At 42.3% G+C, this 18,839-nt stretch overlaps 1 protein-coding gene across 26 annotated transcripts in view; it reads right to left on the reverse strand.

The window, feature by feature from the left end:
- FBXO10 (F-box protein 10) overlaps positions 1-17,132 on the reverse strand; it is an 85,985-nt gene extending 68,853 nt beyond the window's left edge. For 9 of the 26 annotated variants that reach the window (XM_067039731.1, XM_067039712.1, XM_067039710.1 and 6 more), the window contains exons 1-2: positions 16,981-17,085; positions 5,144-5,202 (exon numbers count right to left, since the gene is read on the reverse strand). In XM_067039731.1, the coding sequence (XP_066895832.1) occupies positions 5,144-5,202; positions 16,981-17,004 (83 nt within the window). In that variant the 5' untranslated portion in view covers positions 17,005-17,085. Of the gene's footprint in view, positions 1-5,143; positions 5,203-6,659; positions 6,753-16,980 lie in introns of those variants that run through there. The other 17 variants (XM_067039720.1, XM_067039729.1, XM_067039732.1 and 14 more) reach the window with 12 other exon arrangements.
- Between the last annotated feature and the right edge of the window lie 1,707 nt (positions 17,133-18,839).

Here is an 18,839-nt window from a genome sequence, read left to right on the forward strand (position 1 = left end):
GGGACTTAACTCTGTGTTCATGTCCCAACTTTGTATAATAAAAAAGAATGCACTTAGGGGAGGCCACATCAGTATCAAAGTGGTGGGAATTTTGCTTTTAATAAAAAAGGGGTGGGGGGAAAAGCCAGGACAGTTCAGAACTCTATTTAATATTTTCAAGGGAAAAAAAGATATTTTCCTCCCACATTATGAGACATACTAAACACCAGGGCAAATAACTATTATACAAAGTGCATTCGTTGAGGAACTGTAATGGGTTAATGATTTTAGATTTTTCTTCAAATCAAAGTACATTTCCTAAAGTTTTGTGGATTTTAGTTTAAAAGTACAGAGATTAAAATATGGTGAACCATGAAAGAGCCCCATACACATACCTACACTTACACACACTATTGGAAAATGAAACAAAACTTAAAACTTTGAAGACGACAAAAATGTCATCTGGGCTTTTTATCACTTCTTCAAATCTCAGTTCTCTTCAGCCTGAGAAATAAACACTGTTTCTTATTTTCAGCTCTGAAATTTGGTAACACAGACCAGAATGCTGTGTTCTGATGCACGTATAGTGTGTTCTGACTGTGGCTGGGAGCTGTAAAGACCCTTTCTCCCTCCTTCAATGCACTGCCCATTCATTCTCACCTAGGAGAGTGCCCTGGGTCAGGAAGCCCAAAACCTGGCTTTTAGTCCTGATTCTAATTCACTGGGTGACCTTGAGGGGGCAGGGAAAGGTGTGTTGAGGGCTCATTAAATATCAGGTGTTTTTTGTATGTCATCTCAATAAACACTTCTAACAACCAGAGAGGTGGTAGTCTTCTTATGCCCAATTCCAGGAATAAATGGTTAACCCATTTTTTATTTAGTTAGCAAGCAGCAGAGCTGCTGTTCCTAGCCTGGACTGAGTCCAAAGCCCCTGCTCTTTCCACTACAACAGCCTGCCTCCTAGTTTCCTGCTTCCTAGTTTCCTTTCTGAGGTTCTGGGGTTCCTAACTTGTGACATGATAGTCAAGGACCTTCTATCCTCACCATTACATATAAACTCAACAGATCATGAAATAAGAATGAATTTACTCCTGCAACTGTTATGCAGTAGAGTATCACATAGTGGCTGAGTTGGATGTGACACAGCAGTACTCTGTTAGGAAGCCTGGCCCAAAGATTTAGGACCTCAAGCCAGATTTTGGGAAAATCAAGGCACCTGTGGCCAGCAGCAGACCTGTGGCCAGCAGGGAGCTGTGCAGCAGCAATGAGGAATGAATACAGACCTTAAGCCGGCCCCAACCAACCCGAACCAACTACCCCACTAGGCCAAGTGCTGGGTGTACAGGATTCTTCATTGTAACTGAGCTAACAACGTTTGTAGATGTCGACCATCTGACAGCAAAGAGCATGAGTTTTCTTTTCAGAATTGTAGTACTGGAAGAGCACTGGCAGCGACAGAAATCCACCTATGTAGGCACTGCCCCCAAGTTCTGAATGTCTGTTCTAGTGAGTCTTCTGACTGCAAATGAAAATAAGGGAGAGCTTATTGTAAGAGTATATGTGGTATTAAGGGTATAGGATTTTATGGAAATACAAGAGTAGAACCATAGTAGGTCTGGGCTTCCCAGAGTCTAGAAAGGTCTGGATCGATGGCAGCCCCAAGGCCCTCAGAAGCTGGAGTCTGGGTCTTCACTCATCGCATGATTCAGTCACTCTCCAAGGGTCTGCTCCATTCTCTTTGTGCCTGGAGGCTACATAAAATTTTCTCTACCTCATTGCTTCTGCTTCCTCCTAAGATCAGCTAGACAGGACTCCTCAAAGGCTTGACTCTACCTCGTGGCTTCTTTCTATATACCATTTCAGCTTCAATTTCTATAGCTAAGTGTCCAACTGTAGTCTCCAGTTCAAATTTCTAAGAGAACATGCATCTTTCTTTCCACTAGGTCACATCAGAGGTCCCTGGTGAGACTATGAATTGGCTCTTCTTGGGTCTGATGTCCATCTCTGGTTCAGTAAGTTCTGACCAGGGGGCAGGGATAGAGCAAGATTTTATGTTAGAAACATGGATGTCTGGGGCTGCCCCTTCATGAACAGGAGTTGTGGATGTAGAAATTTCTTAGAAAAGGCTGGGGGAATAGCAAGCACCATGGCTGACATGTTGAAAACATCTCCACATACTAGAGAGCCCCACACCTCTGCTGCTGTGGACCACCAAGATGTCTTCAGCCAACAATGCTGAAGTGACCAATGCTGGTGGGTGAAGGAGGGGGTAATTTGACCAGCCTCCTCCTTCCCTGTCAGTGGGCTCATGAACAGGTAATGTCCTCCCCTTTTTCTTCTTGTACAGATTAACTGAGTTAATTCCAACTGCAACCTCTCTAACACTCTTCTTTCTTTGTATCTCTCCTTCAGCCATTACTCAGTGTAGGGATGGTTGGTAGCTGTAACTTTTGTCTGCCTGGCACACCTTCCCTCTTTTGGTTTCTTAGAAGAACCCCACTTAGAAGAACCCCACTCCCACTTCATTTAGTCCTGGTGGGGCTGTCATTCAGAGTGCCTCAGTCCTCCATCTACCAAGGATGGATACTTGACCCAAAGTAGGTGATCAGAATATCCACTCCCCCTTGCCAGAGATGGGGACAACTCAGAAGAGTCCATATGAGGAATGAAGCCAAATTAAGACAAGCAAGGTTGAGTAATTGAGAGAGACAGAGAGAGAACCCTAAAAATATTTTTTGAGCCCCTGGATCCAGCTATGCAGTTTTATAAGCCAATAGATTTTAAAGTTAATAGTGCCTAAGCTGGTCACTTGCAACCAAGAGTCCTGACAAATATACACATAGTTTTCTCAAGGAAATTCTTTGCTCTCTCACTTTTTTCCTCCCTCATCTCATTTGTTCCATTTGTGGACGCTTAAATGACTCTAATCAAAGCTGACACATTGTATTACAACAAGTCTACCACTAAGCATCAAGGGGAAAAGACAGTTCAGGTGGTCTAACGTCTCAGTACTGTCCAAAAGGAGAGTAGGGCTATTTATCACTTCCATAATTTATCAACTTTGGTTAAGTTAAAATTTCAAGGGTAACCACTAAAGAAGAGCTAGTGCATAATGTCCAAACTAGAAGGAAAAAAAGCAAATGATTAAAAATAGTGCCCCTCCACCTCAAAAAAAAGGGAAAATGAGCTAAAATGAAATGGAGTTCTAGCAGGACAAACACACCGAAAGCATAAAATATGAAGACAAACTTAAACCTAAATACATCTGTGGTTGTATAAAATGAATATAGACTAAATGTTCCAGTTAAGAGACAAAGGCTATAAAAAACCAAAACCCAATTATATGCTATTTATAAGAGACATATCCAAAACACATATATACAGAAAGGATGAAACTAAAAGGATGGAAAAAGATATACACTGCATAGATTAACCAAAAAAGATGGTGTAGCTATACTGATATCAGATAAAAGAGTTTAAGGCTAAAAAATTCTTTTACTAGAAATAAAAAGAGCAACTTCATAATGATAAAAGGTTAGCACACTAGGAAGTATAACAACGTTGTATTTGTATGCACTTGACAATTGGGCTCAAAGATATAAAGCAAAAAATTAAAAAGGAGAAATAGACAAATTCATAATCACAGTTGTATATTTTAACACATTTCTCTCTATAATAGCTAGAATAGGCAAAAAATCAGTAAGGATGAAGATATGAATATAACTAATAAACCTGATCTACTGGCATTACATAGAACCATTACATAAAATCCAATAATTTTAGAATTCATATTATTTTCAAGCACACATGTAACATTTATCAAAACTCACCATAAACAGAACCCTAACAGAAATATCAACAAATTTAAAAGATTAAGATTATACAGAACAAGCTCACTGACTACAATCAATTAATGAAAGATAATTAGAAAATACTCATATGTTTGAAAATTAAGAAACACACTTCTGGGCTTCCCTGGTGGCACAGTGGTTGAGAGTCCGCCTGCCAATGCAGGGGATACGGGTTCGTGCCCCGGTCCGGGAAGATCCCACATGCTGCGGAGCAGCTAGGCCCGTGAGCCATGGCTGCTGAGCCTGTGCGTCCAGAGCCTGTGCTCCGTAACGGGAGAGAGGCCACAACAGTGAGAGGCCCGCGTACAGCAAAAAAAAAAAAAAAAAAAAAAAGAAAGAAAAAAAGAAACACATTTCTAAGATACCTATGAGTCAAAGGGGAAATCACAACGGGAACTAGAAAATATTTAGAAATAAATGATTAAATACTACGTCTATCAAAACTCGTGAGCTCTTGCTAAACGGTATTTGGAGAAAAATGTTTAACCTTAAATGGAAAGAATAAAAAGTATAAAAATTAATGAACTAAGCATCCATTTCAAAACGTTAGAAGAAAAACCAAAATATATACAAGGAAAAGTAAAATATTTTTTTTTTTTTGGTGGTACGCGGGCCTCTCACTGCTGTGGCCTCTCCCGTTGTGGAGCAGAGGCTCCGGACGCACAGGCTCAGTGGCCATGGCTCACGGGCCCAGCCGTTCCACGGCATGTGGGATCTTCCCGGACCGGGGTACCAACCCGTGTCCCCTGCATCGGCAGGCAGACTCTCAACCATTGCGCCACCAGGGAAGCCCCCCAGTTTTTTTTTTTAAAGAGCAGAACTTAAAGAAATAGAAAACAAACTTACTACGGATAAAAACCTATGAAGACAAAAGTTGGTTCTTTGAAAGGAACCTCTACTGAAGTTCAAGAAGAAAAAAATAGAGAGAAAGCATAAAAATGAAATCAGAATGAAAAGGGGATATTGCTACAGATGTTGCAGACATTAAAAGAATAAGGAAATATTATAAACAACTTTATATAAATTTTAAACCTTAAAAGAGACAAATTCCTAGAAAAATATTACTTACTAAACTAACGTAAGAAGAAATTGAAAAAATTGTCCTAGAACCATTAAAAAGGTTGAATCTATGGTTAAAAATAACATAAGAAAATAAACTTCCAGACCCAGGTGGCTTCATCACTGAGTTCTCTCCAACATTCAAGGGACAAAGGAGGGGAAACTAATATGGATGGTGGAGGTGGAAGAAGATGGGCATTAGTTTGATCTCTGGACTAACCACAGCATCAGGGATTGTAGTTTGTCCCACTAACCTTCCTCTTGTAAGTTTCCCCAGCAATTGTGACCAACCGGAATCCTGGAGAAGTTGTATCTGGATGGAATTAATTTAACATAGAAGGGAATGTATCAGATGGACTATAGAGAAAACCATTGGTGTCCCACCCAGATCCTCTTTACTGGCTAGCACATCCATTCCCCAGATAGAAGTGTCAGCTGATAACAACACACAGAGGTCCCTTCTCCAGAAAACTGCCACCTCAACTAGTTCTCTTCCTCTCCTCTTCCCATCCTGCTTCCCTCATTCTCTTCCTGAGCACTTCTCCCAGTATAGCATTTGAGCATGAATCCCCACTTCAGGTCCTGCTTCTACAGAATAGGGTTTAAGATATCAACATTTAAGAGGATGAAAAGAGAGTCACGGAGTAAGACATACTTTTGAAACATATAATTGACAAGGAACCACTAACCAAAATTTACAAAGAACTCCGATAAATCAATAAGAAAACTGAAAAACAGGAAAAAGACTTAATAGGCAGTTTACAAAACAGGCCATCTGATTAACCAACAAAAAAGTGCTCATCAGTAGTAACCAAGGAAAGAAAATTAAAACCACAGAGATATCATTATACACCCATGAGAATGGTTTAAAAAATTTAAACCAACAATACCGAGTCATTTGCAAGGATAAGAAACAACTAGAACTCTCATATATTGCTGGTAGGAAAGTAAATTGGTACAATCACTTAGAAAACTGTCTGGCATTATCTAGCAAAGCAATTCCACTTCAACACATATAAACTCGTTCACATACACAATAGAAAATGTCTAAAGATGTTCTTGGCTGCATTGTTCTTGTGTTGCTTATAGTTGCTGAATACCAAGTATGTGTCACCTATAGGATGAATAACTACATTGTGACATTCATAACATAAAACACTGTTAGCGATAAAAATAAGTGCGGTCAACACATGGATTCAGCTCACAAACAAGCTGAGCAAAAGAAGCAAACACAAAATGCACACAGTATGATTCTATACGTATGAAGATAAAAAACTAGTAAAAATGAACTGTATTGTTTGGGAATGCAAACATAGGTGACAAAACTACAAAGAAAAGCAAAGAAATGATTATCACAAAAGTCAAAACAGTGGTTTCTTCTGGGGAGGCACTTATGATTTGGAAAGGGTACTGAGTACTGGCAATGTTCTATTTCTTGACAGGCGGTAGTTACATGTGTATTTTCCTTAGAATTGTTAAACTATACACTTATGGGCTTTACTCACTTGTACTCTTGTTGTATCTCATATTTTTAAATGTTTAAAACAAAGACAATGAAATAAACATACTGATTATTTTTTGGTTCTTAGGCAAGTTGAGGGAACTGAAAATCCTTCATTTATAAATTAAAAACTTGCACCCCAAATCCCTAACAGGATACATGTCAAGTAAATTTTCAATAATGCCTGCTTCTCTTAGGACTATAGGGGGACAGAGTCTCTCGGGAACAGGTATATGCTTTTCCAAGAGTCACCAGAGGATTCCTCTTACCTACGAAAGGTGAGGTGAGTAGGCACCCAAAGTCCTGGAGTAGATATCTTGGTTAAAGGTTAGCATTCCTGAGTATCCTCAGTAGGCAGAATCCTGGAGAGTAGAAGCAATGTGCCAAAAAGCCTTGGGTTAGGGTTAGGCAGAGAAGGGATTCAGCCTCCAAACCCTGATGAAAGGATTGAAAATAGGGAAATCTATTGGGTGGTCTGGGGTGACCCTGACCAAGGCTGCTAGTAAGAAAGGGCCCTATGTGCCGCCCAAACAGGGGAGACTGGAGGAACCCAGCCTGGTGACAAGCTCCACATGTGGCCCAGAGTGTGGTGCTTTGGGAGAATGGCTAACCACATCAGCATAAACTGAAAAAGCTCTAAACTTGGAAGTCAAGCATGGGATCAAGCTGGCAGGAACGTGGTCCAATAAAGGCACTGAGCAGCAGTGACCACACATCCTTAGACCGTGCAGGGCAGCTCTTCAACTGAGACATGATACAGCTGTGTCAGAAATAACAATGTGGGTGGACAGCTCAGACTCTGCAGTTCTCTCCCCTCTGGAGAGTGGAAGACTGACTGACTTCTTTGGAGTGTTTGAGCCCCCGTGGGGCTTGGAAGTGGGAGACATCGGAATTCTCACTAAAAAGGGCATTAAGGGACTTGGGAGGTTATTTGGAAAAATAAAGAAATATGTGACTGCTTAGAACCCAACTGGTGAAATGAGACACACAGGTTAAACATCCAAAATGAAACAGACAAAATCTTAACCAAAAGTCTCTGCTTATCTACCTTCACGTACACAATATCATGTGTATGTGTAGGAAACTAATACATCACTAAGCTAACAGAAAGAGTAAAGAGAGAAATAAGGCCCCTTCGCGGGCGGAGACTGCGGGCGCCGGAGGGGGAAGCTCCGGAGCCGCGGAGGACAGCTCAGCCACAGGGGTGCGGAGGGCAAAGCGGAGAGATTCCCGCAGAGGATCGGTGCCGCCCGGCACTCACCAGTCCGAGAGGCTTGTCTGCTCGCCTGCCGGGGCGGGCGGGGCCGGGAGCTGAGGCTCGGGCTTCAGTTGGATCCCGGGGAAAGGTCTGGAGTTGGCAGAGTGAAGACAGCTTGAAGGGGGCTAGTGCGCCACGGCTGGCCGGGAGGGAGTTCGGGAGAAGTCTGGAGCTGCCGAAGAGGCAAGAGACCTTTTCCTCCCTCTTTCCTGCCTGGGCGCGAGGAGAGGGGATTAAGTGCGCCACTTAAAGGAGCCCTAGAACCGGGCGCGGAGCTACCGAAGAGACAAGAGACTTTTTCTTGCCTCTTTGCTTCCTCGGGTGTGAGGTGAGGGGATTAAGAGCACCGCGTAGAGGAGCTCCAGAAACGGGCGCGAGCCGCGGCTGTCGGCACGGACAGTAGAGACGGGTGTCGGACGCTAAGGTTGCTGCTGCCACCACCAAGAGGCCTGTGTGTGAGCACAGGTCACTCTCCACACCGGCCCTCCCGGGAGCCCGTGCAATCCGCCACTGCCGGGGTCCCGGGATCCAGGGACAGCTTCCCCGGGAGAACGCACGGCGCGCCTTGGGCCTGTGCAGCGTCACGCCGGCCTCTGCCGCCGCGGACTCGCCCCGCCCCCGTGCCACTCCCTCCCCCCAGCCTGAGTGAGCTGGAGCCCCCGAATCAACTGCTCCTTTAACACCGTCCTGTCTGAGCGAAGGGCAGTCGCCCTCGGACAACCTACACGCAGAGGCGGGACCAAGTCCAAAGCTGAACCCCAGGAGCTGTGCGAACAGAGAGGAGAGGGGGAGGTCTCTCCCAGCAGACTCAGAAGCGGCGGATTAAAGCTCCACAATCAACTTGAAGTGCCCTGCATCTGTTGAAAACCTGAATAGACAACGAATCATCCCAAGTTGAGGAGGTGGACTTTGGGAGCAAGATATACTATTATTTCCCCCTTTTTTTTCTTTTTGTGGGTGTGTATGTGTGTGCTGCTGTGTGAGATTTTGTCTGTATAGCTTTGCTTGCACCATTTGTCCTAGGGTTAGACCGACCCATTTTTCTGTTTTTTGTTTGTTTGTTTGTTTGTTTGTTTTTTTAAAAGGAAATTTTTCTTCTTAATAATTATTTTTCATTTTAATAACTATACTTTATACTACTCTGTCTTCTCCCTTTCTTTCTTCCTTTCTTCCCTCCTTCCCTCCTTCCTTCCCCCCTTCTTTCCTCCCTTCCTCTCTTCCTTCCTCCCTTTCTTCCTCTGCACCTTCCGTCCTTGCTTTCTTGCTTCCTTCCTTCATTTCTTCCTTCCTTTCTTCCTTCCTTCCCTCCCTCCCTCCTTCCTTCCTTTTCTTTCCTCTCTATTTATTCTACCTTTTATTTTGAGCCGTGTGGATTAAAGGTTCTTGGCGCTCCAGCCAGGCACCAGGGCGGTGTCCCTGAGGTGGGAGAACCAACCTCAAGACACTAGTCCACAAGAGACCTCCGAGCTCCACGTAATATCAGACGGCGAAAATCTCCCAGAGACCTCCATCTCAACACCAAGACCCAGCTTCAATCAAGGACCAGCAAAGAACAGTGCTGGACACCCTATCCCCAACAAAGAGTAAGACAGGTCTACAGACCCATCCATTAGCAGAGAGGCTGCCTAAAATCATAATAAGGTTACCAACATCCCCAAACACACCACCAGACGAGGACCTGCCCACCAGAAAGACAAGATCCAGCCTCATCCACCAGAACAGAGGCACTAGTCCCCCCAACCAGGGAATCTACTCAACCCACTGAACCAACCTTAGCCACTGGGGACAGCCACCAAAAACAACAGGAACTACGAACCTGCAGCGTGCAAAAAGGAGACCTCAAACACAGTAAGATAAGCGAAATGAGAAGACAGAAAAACACACAACAGATGAAGGAGCAAGATAAAAACACACCAGACCTAACAGATGAAGAGGTAATAGCCAATCTACCTGAAAGAGAATTTAGAATAATGATGGTGAAGATGATGCAAAATCTTGGAAATAGAATAGACAATTTGCAAGAAATAGTTAACAGAGACCTAGAAGAAATAAAGAGGAAGCAAGCAACGATGAGCAACACAATAAATGAAATTAAAAATACTCTAGATGGGATCAATAGCAGAATAACTGAGGCAGAAGGACGGATAAGTGACCTGGAAGATAAAATAGTGGAAATAACTACTGCAGAGCAGAAGAAAGAAAAAAGAATGAAAAGAACTGAGGACAGTCTCAGAGACCTCTGGGACAACATTAAACGCACCAACATTCGAATTATAGGGGTCCCAGAAGAAGAAGAGAAAAAGAAAGGGACTGAGAAAATATTTGAAGAGATTATAGTTGAAAACTTCCCTAATATAGGAAAGGAAATAGTCAATCAAGTCCAGGAAGCACAGAGAGTTCCATACAGGATAAACCCAAAGAGAAACACGCCAAGACACATAATAATCAAACTGTCAAAAATTAAATACAAAGAAAACATATTAAAAGCAGCAAGGGAAAAACAACAAATAACACACAAGGGAATCCCCATAAGATTAACATCTGATCTTTCAGCAGAAACTCTACAAGCCAGAAGGGAGTGGCAGGACATATTTAAAGTGATGAAGGAAAAAAACCTACAACCAAGATTACTCTACCCAGCAAGGATCTCATTCAGATTTGATGGAGAAATTAAAACCTTTACAGACAAGCAAAAACTGAGAGAGTTCAGCACCACCAAACCAGCTCTACAACAAATCCTAAAGGAACTTCTCTAGGCAAGAAACACAAGAGAAGGAAAAGACCTACAAGAACAACCCAAAACAATTAAGTAAATGGTAATAGGAACATACATATCGATAATTACCTTAAATGTAAATGGATTAAATGCTCCCACCAAAAGACACAGACTGGCTGAATGGATACAAAAACAAGACCCATATATATGCTGTCTACAAGAGACCCACTTCAGACCTAGGGACACATACAGACTGAAAGTAAGGGGATGGAAAAAGATATTCCATGCAAATGGAAATCAGAAGAAAGCTGGAGTAGCAATTCTCATATCAGACAAAATAGACTTTAAAATAAAGACTATTACAAGAGACAAAGAAGGACACTACATAATGATCAAGGGATCGATCCATGAAGAAGATATAACAATTGTAAATATTTATGCACCCAACATAGGAGCACCTCAATACATAAGGCAAATACTAACAGCCTTAAAAGGGGAAATCGACAGTAACACAATTATAATGGGGGACTTTAACACCCCACTTTCACCAATGGACAGATCATCCAAAATGAAAATAAATAAGGAAACACAAGCTTTAAATGATACATTACACAAGATGGACTTAATTGATATTTATAGGACATTCCATCCAAAAACAACAGAATACACATTTTTCTCAAGTGCTCATGGAACATTCTCCAGGATTGATCATATATTGGGTCACAAATCTAGCCTTGGCAAATTTAAGAAAATTGAAATCGTATCAAGTATCTTTTCCGACCACAACGCTATGAGACTAGATATCAATTATAGGAAAAGATCTGTAAAAAATACAAACACATGGAGGCTAAACAATACACTACTTAATAACGAAGTGATCACTGAAGAAATCAAAGAGGAAATCAAAAAATACTTAGAAACAAATGACAATGGAGACACAACGACCCAAAACCTATGGGATACAGCAAAAGCAGTTCTAAGAGGCAAGTTTATAGCAATACAATCATACCTTAAGAAACAGGAAACATCTCGAATAAACAACCTAACTTTGCACTTAAAGCAATTAGAGAAAGAAGAACAAAAAACCCCCAAATTTAGCAGAAGGAAAGAAATCATAAAGATCAGATCAGAAATAAATGAAAAAGAAGTGAAGGAAACAATAGCAAAGATCAATAAAACTAAAAGCTGGTTCTTTGAGAAGATAAATAAAATTGATAAACCATTAGCCAGACTCATCAAGAATAAAAGGGAGAAGACTCAAATCAATAGAATTAGAAATGAAAACGGAGATGTAACAACTGACACTGCAGAAATACAAAAGATTATTAGAGATTACTACAAGCAACTGTATGCCAATAAAATGGACAACCTGGAAGAAATGGACAAATTCTTAGAAATGCACAACCTGCCGAGACTGAACCAGGAAGAAATAGAAAATTTGAACAGACCAATCACAAGCACTGAAATTGAAACTGTGATTAAAAATCTTCCAGCAAACAAAAGCCCGGGGCCAGATGGCTTCACAGGCGAATTCTATCAAACATTTAGAGAAGAGCTAACACCTATCCTTCTCAAACTCTTCCAACAGATAGCAGAGGGAGGAACACTCCCAAACTCATTCTATGAGGCCAACATCACCCTGATACCAAAACCAGACAAAGACGTCACAAAGAAAGAAAACTACAGGCCAATATCACTGATGAACATAGATGCAAAAATCCTCAACAAAATATTAGCAAACAGAATGCAACAGCACATTAAAAGGATCATACACCATGATCAAGTGGGGTTTATCCCAGGAATGCAAGGATTCTTCAATATACGCAAATCAATCAATGTGATACACCATATCAACAAACTGAAGGAGAAAAACCATATGATCATCTCAATAGATGCAGAGAAAGCTTTTGACAAAATTCAACACTCATTTATGATAAAAACCTTGCAGAAAGTGGGCATAGAGGGAACTTTCCTCAACATAATAAAGGCCATATATGACAAACCCACAGCTAGCATCGTTCTCAATGGTGAAAAACTGAAACCATTTCCACTAAGATCAGGAATAAGACAAGGTTGCCCACTCTCACCACTCTTATTCAACATAGTTTTGGAAGTTCTAGCCACAGCAATCAGAGAAGAAAAAGAAATAAAAGGAATCCAAATAGGAAAAGAAGAAGTAAAGCTGTCACTGTTTGCAGATGACATGATACTATACATAGAGAATACTAAGGATGCTACCAGAAAACTACTAGAGCTAATCAATGAATTTGGTAAAGTTGCAGGATACAAAATTAATGCACAGAAATCTCTGGCATTCTTATACACTAATGATGAAAAATCTGAGAGTGACATTAAGAAAACATTCCCATTTACCATTGCAACAAAAAGAATAAAATATCTAGGAATAAACCTACCTAAGGAGACAAAAGACTTGTATGCAGAAAACTATAAGACACTGATGAAAGAAATTAAAGATGATACAAATAGGTGGAGAAATATACCATGTTCTTGGATTGGAAGAATCAACATTGTGAAAATGACTATACTACCCAAAGCAATCTACCGATTCAATGCAATCCCTATCAAATTACCACTGGCATTTTTTACAGAACTAGAACAAAAAATTTCACAATTTGTATGGAAACACAAAAGACCCCGAATAGCCAAAGCAATCTTGAGAACGAGAAATGGAGCTGGAGGAATTAGGCTCCCTGACTTCAGACTCTACTACAAGGCTACAGTAATCAAGACAATATGGTACTGGCACAAAAACAGAAATATAGATCAATGGAACAGGATAGAGAGCCCAGAGATAAACCCACACACATATGGTCACCTTATCTTTGATAAAGGAGGGAAGGATATACAGTGGAGAAAAGACAGCCTCTTCAATAAGTGGTGCTGGGAAAACTGGACAGCTACATGTAAAAGTATGAAATTAGAACAATCCCTAACACCACACACAAAAATAAACTCAAAATGGGTTAAAGACCTAAATGTAAGGCCAGACACTATCAAACTCTTAGAGGAAAACATAGGCAGAACACTCTATGACATAAATCACAGCAAGATCCTTTTTGACCCATCTCCTAGAGAAATGGAAATAAAAACACAAATAAATAAATGGGACCTAATGAAACTTAAAAGCTTTTGCACAGCAAAGGATACCATAAACAAGACCAAAAGACAACCCTCAGAATGGGAGAAAATATTTGCAAATGAAGCAACTGACAAAGGGTTAATTTCCAAAATTTATAAGCAACTCATGCAGCTCAATAACAAAAAAACAAACAACCCAATCCAAAAATGGGCAGAAGAACTAAATAGACATTTCTCCAAAGAAGATATACAGATTGCTAACAAACACATGAAAGAATGCTCAACCTCATTAATCATTAGAGAAATGCAAATCAAAACTACAATGAGATATCATCTCACACCGGTCAGATTGGCCATCATCAAAAACTCTAGAAACAATAAATGCTGGAGAGGGTGTGGAGAAAAGGGAACCCTCTTGCACTGCTGGTGGGAATGTAAATTGATACAGCCGCTATGGAGAACAGTATGGAGGTTCCTTAAAAAACTACAAATAGAACTACCATACGACCCAGCAATCCCACTACTGGGAATATACCCTGAGAAAACCATAATTCAGAAAGACTCATGTACCAAAATGTTCATTGCAGCTCTATTTACAATAGCCAGGACATGGAAGCAACCTAAGTGTCCATCAACAGATGAATGGATAAAGAAGATGTGGCACATATATACAATGGAATATTACTCAGCCATAAAAAGAAATGAAACTGAGTTATTTATAATGAGGTGGATAGACCTGGAGTCTGTCATACAGAGTGAAGTAAGTCAGAAGGAGAAAAACAAATACCGTATGCTAACACATATATATGGACTCTAAAGGAAAAAAATGTCATGAAGAGTTTAGTGGTAGGACGGGAATAAAACACAGACTTACTCGAGCATGGACTTGAGGATATGGGGAGGGGGAGGAGTGGGCTGTGACGAAGTGGGGGAGTGGCAGGGACATATATACACTATCAAATGTAAATTAGATAGCTGGTGGGAAGCTGCTGCATAGCACAGGGAGATCACCTCTGTGCTTTGTGACCGCCTGGGGGGGTGGGATAGGGAGGGAGGGAGAGAGGGTGATGCAAGAGGGAGGAGATGTGGGAGCATGTGTGTATGTATAACTGATTTAGTTTGTTGTAGAGGGAAAACTAACACACTATTGTAAAACAATTATACTCCAATAAAGATGTTTAAAAAAAAAAAAAAAAAAAAAAAAGAGAGAAATAAGGAAACATCAGCCCGTGATAGATGACTTAAGAGAAGGTTCATTCATTAACGCAAACTGAAAGAACAAAATGCTTCTTGTACTGTCTATTATTACTATGTGACTAACATACGTAAAAGGAACTTGTTTCTTTTACATCTTCCCTGAAAAGCTTCTCAGTATGTGATGTCTTCTTGGTTGCCCAGGACAGGATCCTTCCCACCTCTGCAAGCTCTTGCTGGCTTGCAATCTACATCTTTAGCAGAGCCCCACTGCTTTGCCCCTTGCATGTGGTAATGCCTTTGGATTATCCCTCCAAAGGTTCTGAGATACCTAAACCAGGGTCTATACGTGTTTTTATCTCTGTTTCTACTTATTCCCACTCCTCTTGGCCCTGCCACTGATGCACGATTGTTAAAGGAAACAGGCGGGGAGGGAGGAAAGAATAGTATGACTGCATTGTAACTGAAAAAAAAAAACAGAGAACCACCATCAGAAAACAAACCCATAGGGAAATGGGGACTTCTTGACCATATATTACTTAACAGCTACTTGTGCTATCATAAAAATACAATTCATCTGATAACCATGGAAACCAAAATGAAGGCACTGTGGTGAGGGTGGCTCTTTTCAGAAATCTAAAAACAGTAAGAGGCCTGAAATCAGAAAAAGAAATCCAAGCGCTGCAGGCCAGAGGAAATCCTTCACTAAAAGCCCTGACAAAGCAGCATTTTCTCCAGTCTCTAAAATCTCACCAGGCTTCAACAAGGGCTTTTGGGACTGCTGTGACTGATCATGAAACAATTCAGGCCTCTCTGTGTGCTTCTCTGTCCCTTGGGGCCAGCTGCTATGAAGAAGGCTCCCTGGGAGCTGGAACTTATTATTTTAAATTGTACCAAAACCCAGCAGAGGAATGTGTGTATGTGTATTTACTCTCCAGCTCCTAGCAGGTATACAAGCACAAAGTGCTCCATAAATACCTGTTGAATAAATGAAGAATCAGGCTAGAACTCACGGAAAGCAAAGCGTCTGGTAAACAGTGTGTGTTCTTTCCACCACCCAGTGCCAACATTCTGTTGGGTCCTGAGAAAATCAAAGTCCTGTCCTCAATTCTGGGTCCAGTTTCTCCATTTGCCTAAGGAGACAGCTGGATCAGATGGTTTCTCAGGCATCTTCCAGCTCTGACAGTCAATCACTGTATTGTGCTTTTTTTGGTGGCAGCACATGCCTGGCACTTTTCTTTCCCCTCAGAGGGAATCTGATACCCGTCTGCTCCAGTAATGTTCCCATCCTGCCTGACTCATTTGGTAGAAACAACGGGTTCACATGCCAATGTAAATGAGAAGGCAAAGGGGGACCAGACAGAAAAAAGGGGAAAGGGTTCCACTTGGCCCCTTTCTTAGGAAATCAAAACAGCACTCTTTTTAGGACTAAATATACAGAAACAGCTGTGTGATTATTCTAAACATCCCTCACGTGAATGTCTCTCTAGCTTTTTAATTTAACACTTGTACAAACAGCACTAATTACTGAGCATTTCTCTGCCGGACACTGTGCTAAGTCCTATTACACTCAATCCTCACAACAATCTCATGAGCTGTTAAGGTTATTATCTTCTTTTAACAGAGGAGGGTTCTATCTGGCTCGAAAACGCATAGTAAGTGGCAAAACTAGGATCTGAACCCAGGTGTAACTGACTCCTGAGTTCTGGCTCTTCAAATGGCTTTTCCAACTGTTCTTCACTGTAGTCCTGTGAGCAAGGGAGGTCAGGGGTTATCGTCTTTACTGTAAAAATAGAGAAACCGAGTCTCGGGAGAGGCTTGCGATTTGCACAAAATACAAAAGACACTTAAAAGGTGCCCGGCCTCAGACACTCGCTCCTGCGTTCCTAGGTGAGGGTTCTTCCCATCTCGAGTCTGCTTCTTCCTCTTCCACTTTCACTAACACACTCGCGAAACCTCAAGGCTGAAGGCAACCGCAGAGATCCACCCTCCCGGCCCGGTCGTTTCACAGGAGCGGAAACCAAGGCACAGCTGTTCTCCGGCGCAGCTGAGCCTCCAGGTGCCCAGAGTGCGGGAGCGCGGGGACCAGGACGGCCTGAGGGCACCCTTCCTGGTCCCGCCGGGGTCAGGTGCTCAGCCTCCGGCAGGACCGAACCAAGCCTCCTCGGCCGCGCGCCTCACAAAACGCCCCAGGTCCCCGGAAGGCAGCCCCCGGCCGCCCGAGCCCCCTCCCCCAGGCCGCTCCCCGCTCCGGGGCCGGGGCATCCCGGGGACGCGAGCAAAACCACTTTGCCTGCAGCCTCCGCGGGCTGTCCCCCCTTACCTCGCCGGGAGCTGTCCGGGACATTCACCCACAGAAGTAACGGCCGCAGGCGTCGGGGCCGCAACGAAGACGCCGGCGCGCGGCCACCGGCTGCCGGCCACGGGCTGCCGGTCACGCCTTGAGCCCCGCCCAGGGGCGGTATTTGCTGGGCCGTTGCGAGGCGGCGCTGTCACGTGACGCGCAGGGCAGGGGATGCCGGGAGCGGCGGTGGCGCGGCAGGGCTGGGCTTCCGGCCCACCGCGGCGGAAAGGAGCACTGCGGAGTCTGCGCAGGGAGGGTCAGGAAGGGAGACGGTAGCCGGGGAGGATGAGTCTTCAGGTGCTGCGAAGTCGAGTTTGCGGAAGGACAATTAAGGCTTGTACTGCGTGGCCCCATAGGGGCAGAAATAGAATCACTGGGTGGAAATTGCAGGGAGGCAGCTGGGGTCGATATAAAGAAGATTCTTCCAATCACCAGTTATCTATCAGTGTAATGGGATGTTCCAGGAGGTAGTGAGCAGCTTTGTAGGTGTGCACATAGGGGCTGGGTTCATGCATTCAACAAACTGACCGCTGGCTATGGTCCAAACAATATGCTGGGAGTATATAGTACATAATTTTATGTATAGCACAATACCTGCCACATAGTAAATGTTACCTAAGTGTTGTTGTTGCTGCTGTTATTATTATGGGCACAGAGAACAAAGCTGATATGGTTTCTGTCCTCAATTTTTGATTGGAGAAGGTAGACATTAATCAGATAGCACTTAAATAAATATGTATTTTAATTTGTGGTAAGTGCATTGAAGGAACTCAGGTTTAAAACTAGGGGGCAAGGGAGGGTGGTCAGGGAAGACCTTTCAGAGAAAGGTAAGGAGTTAGCCAGCTGGAAGAGAGGCAGGGAAAGCCTGTGTGAAAGCTCTTGGGTGGAGTGGGGCAGAGGAAAGAAGATTGCCCTTTGGGTAAATGGAAGATGTCCAGTTTGTCTGAAGCTCATTGTGTTGACAGAGAACAGTGTAAGTGAAATTAAAGGCAGGTAGGGACCAGATCATGCAACATTTAGGTCACAATAAGGATTTTCAAATTTTATATAAAAGGAAGCCATTGAAAGGGTGGAGGGTGTGATTTGTCAAGTGATTTGACACTTTTTTTCTTTTTAAAGTATGATATTTCAAAAAGTAATTGGGAAAAAAAAGTATGCCAGCTACTATGTGGAGAATACACAGAAGGGTGGAAGCAAGTAGATTGGTTAAGACTTGGACTGGAGTAATGGTAGTGATGGTAGTGAAGATGGAGAGAAATAGATTTGAGATATTTTTTTGAGGTAGTCAATCTGGCTTGATGTGGGAAATTAAGGGGATTCCCCAGTGTTCTAGCTTAATCTCCTGACTGGGCCCATGAAAGTGCTATTTAGTGAACTATTGTAAGGGGAACATATTGGGGAGGAGGGTGGAAGATCAAGAACTCAATGTTTGACTAGTTAAATTTTAAATGCCTGTGTGCCATCCAAATGAAGAGATCAAAACACATTTGGATACAGACCTCTGGATTTTAGAAGAGAATGTAAGCCTCAGAAATCTAACTTAAGACTGCTGTGAAAAAGAAATCATTGTTGAGGTTTGTAACAGCTGATCTCTGTGATCCCATTGACCTATCTCAGTCCTTAGTTCTACAGAGTGTATTCTATAAAAATATATTACATCAATTGTTATCATATGATGAATTTAGTATTATTACTAAACTGAGGTGAGGCCCAAGTTACTATGCAGCTTCTCTTTTATAAATGGAAAAAAACCACAAAGAAACACACACCCTAAGGCCAACAATTTATTTTAAGCAAAGACAAAGCTGTACACACAGTAGCTAGATACAAATAGTAGA

Source organism: Kogia breviceps, chromosome 8 (genome assembly GCF_026419965.1).
Source record: "Kogia breviceps isolate mKogBre1 chromosome 8, mKogBre1 haplotype 1, whole genome shotgun sequence".
Lineage (NCBI taxonomy): Eukaryota > Metazoa > Chordata > Mammalia > Artiodactyla > Physeteridae > Kogia > Kogia breviceps.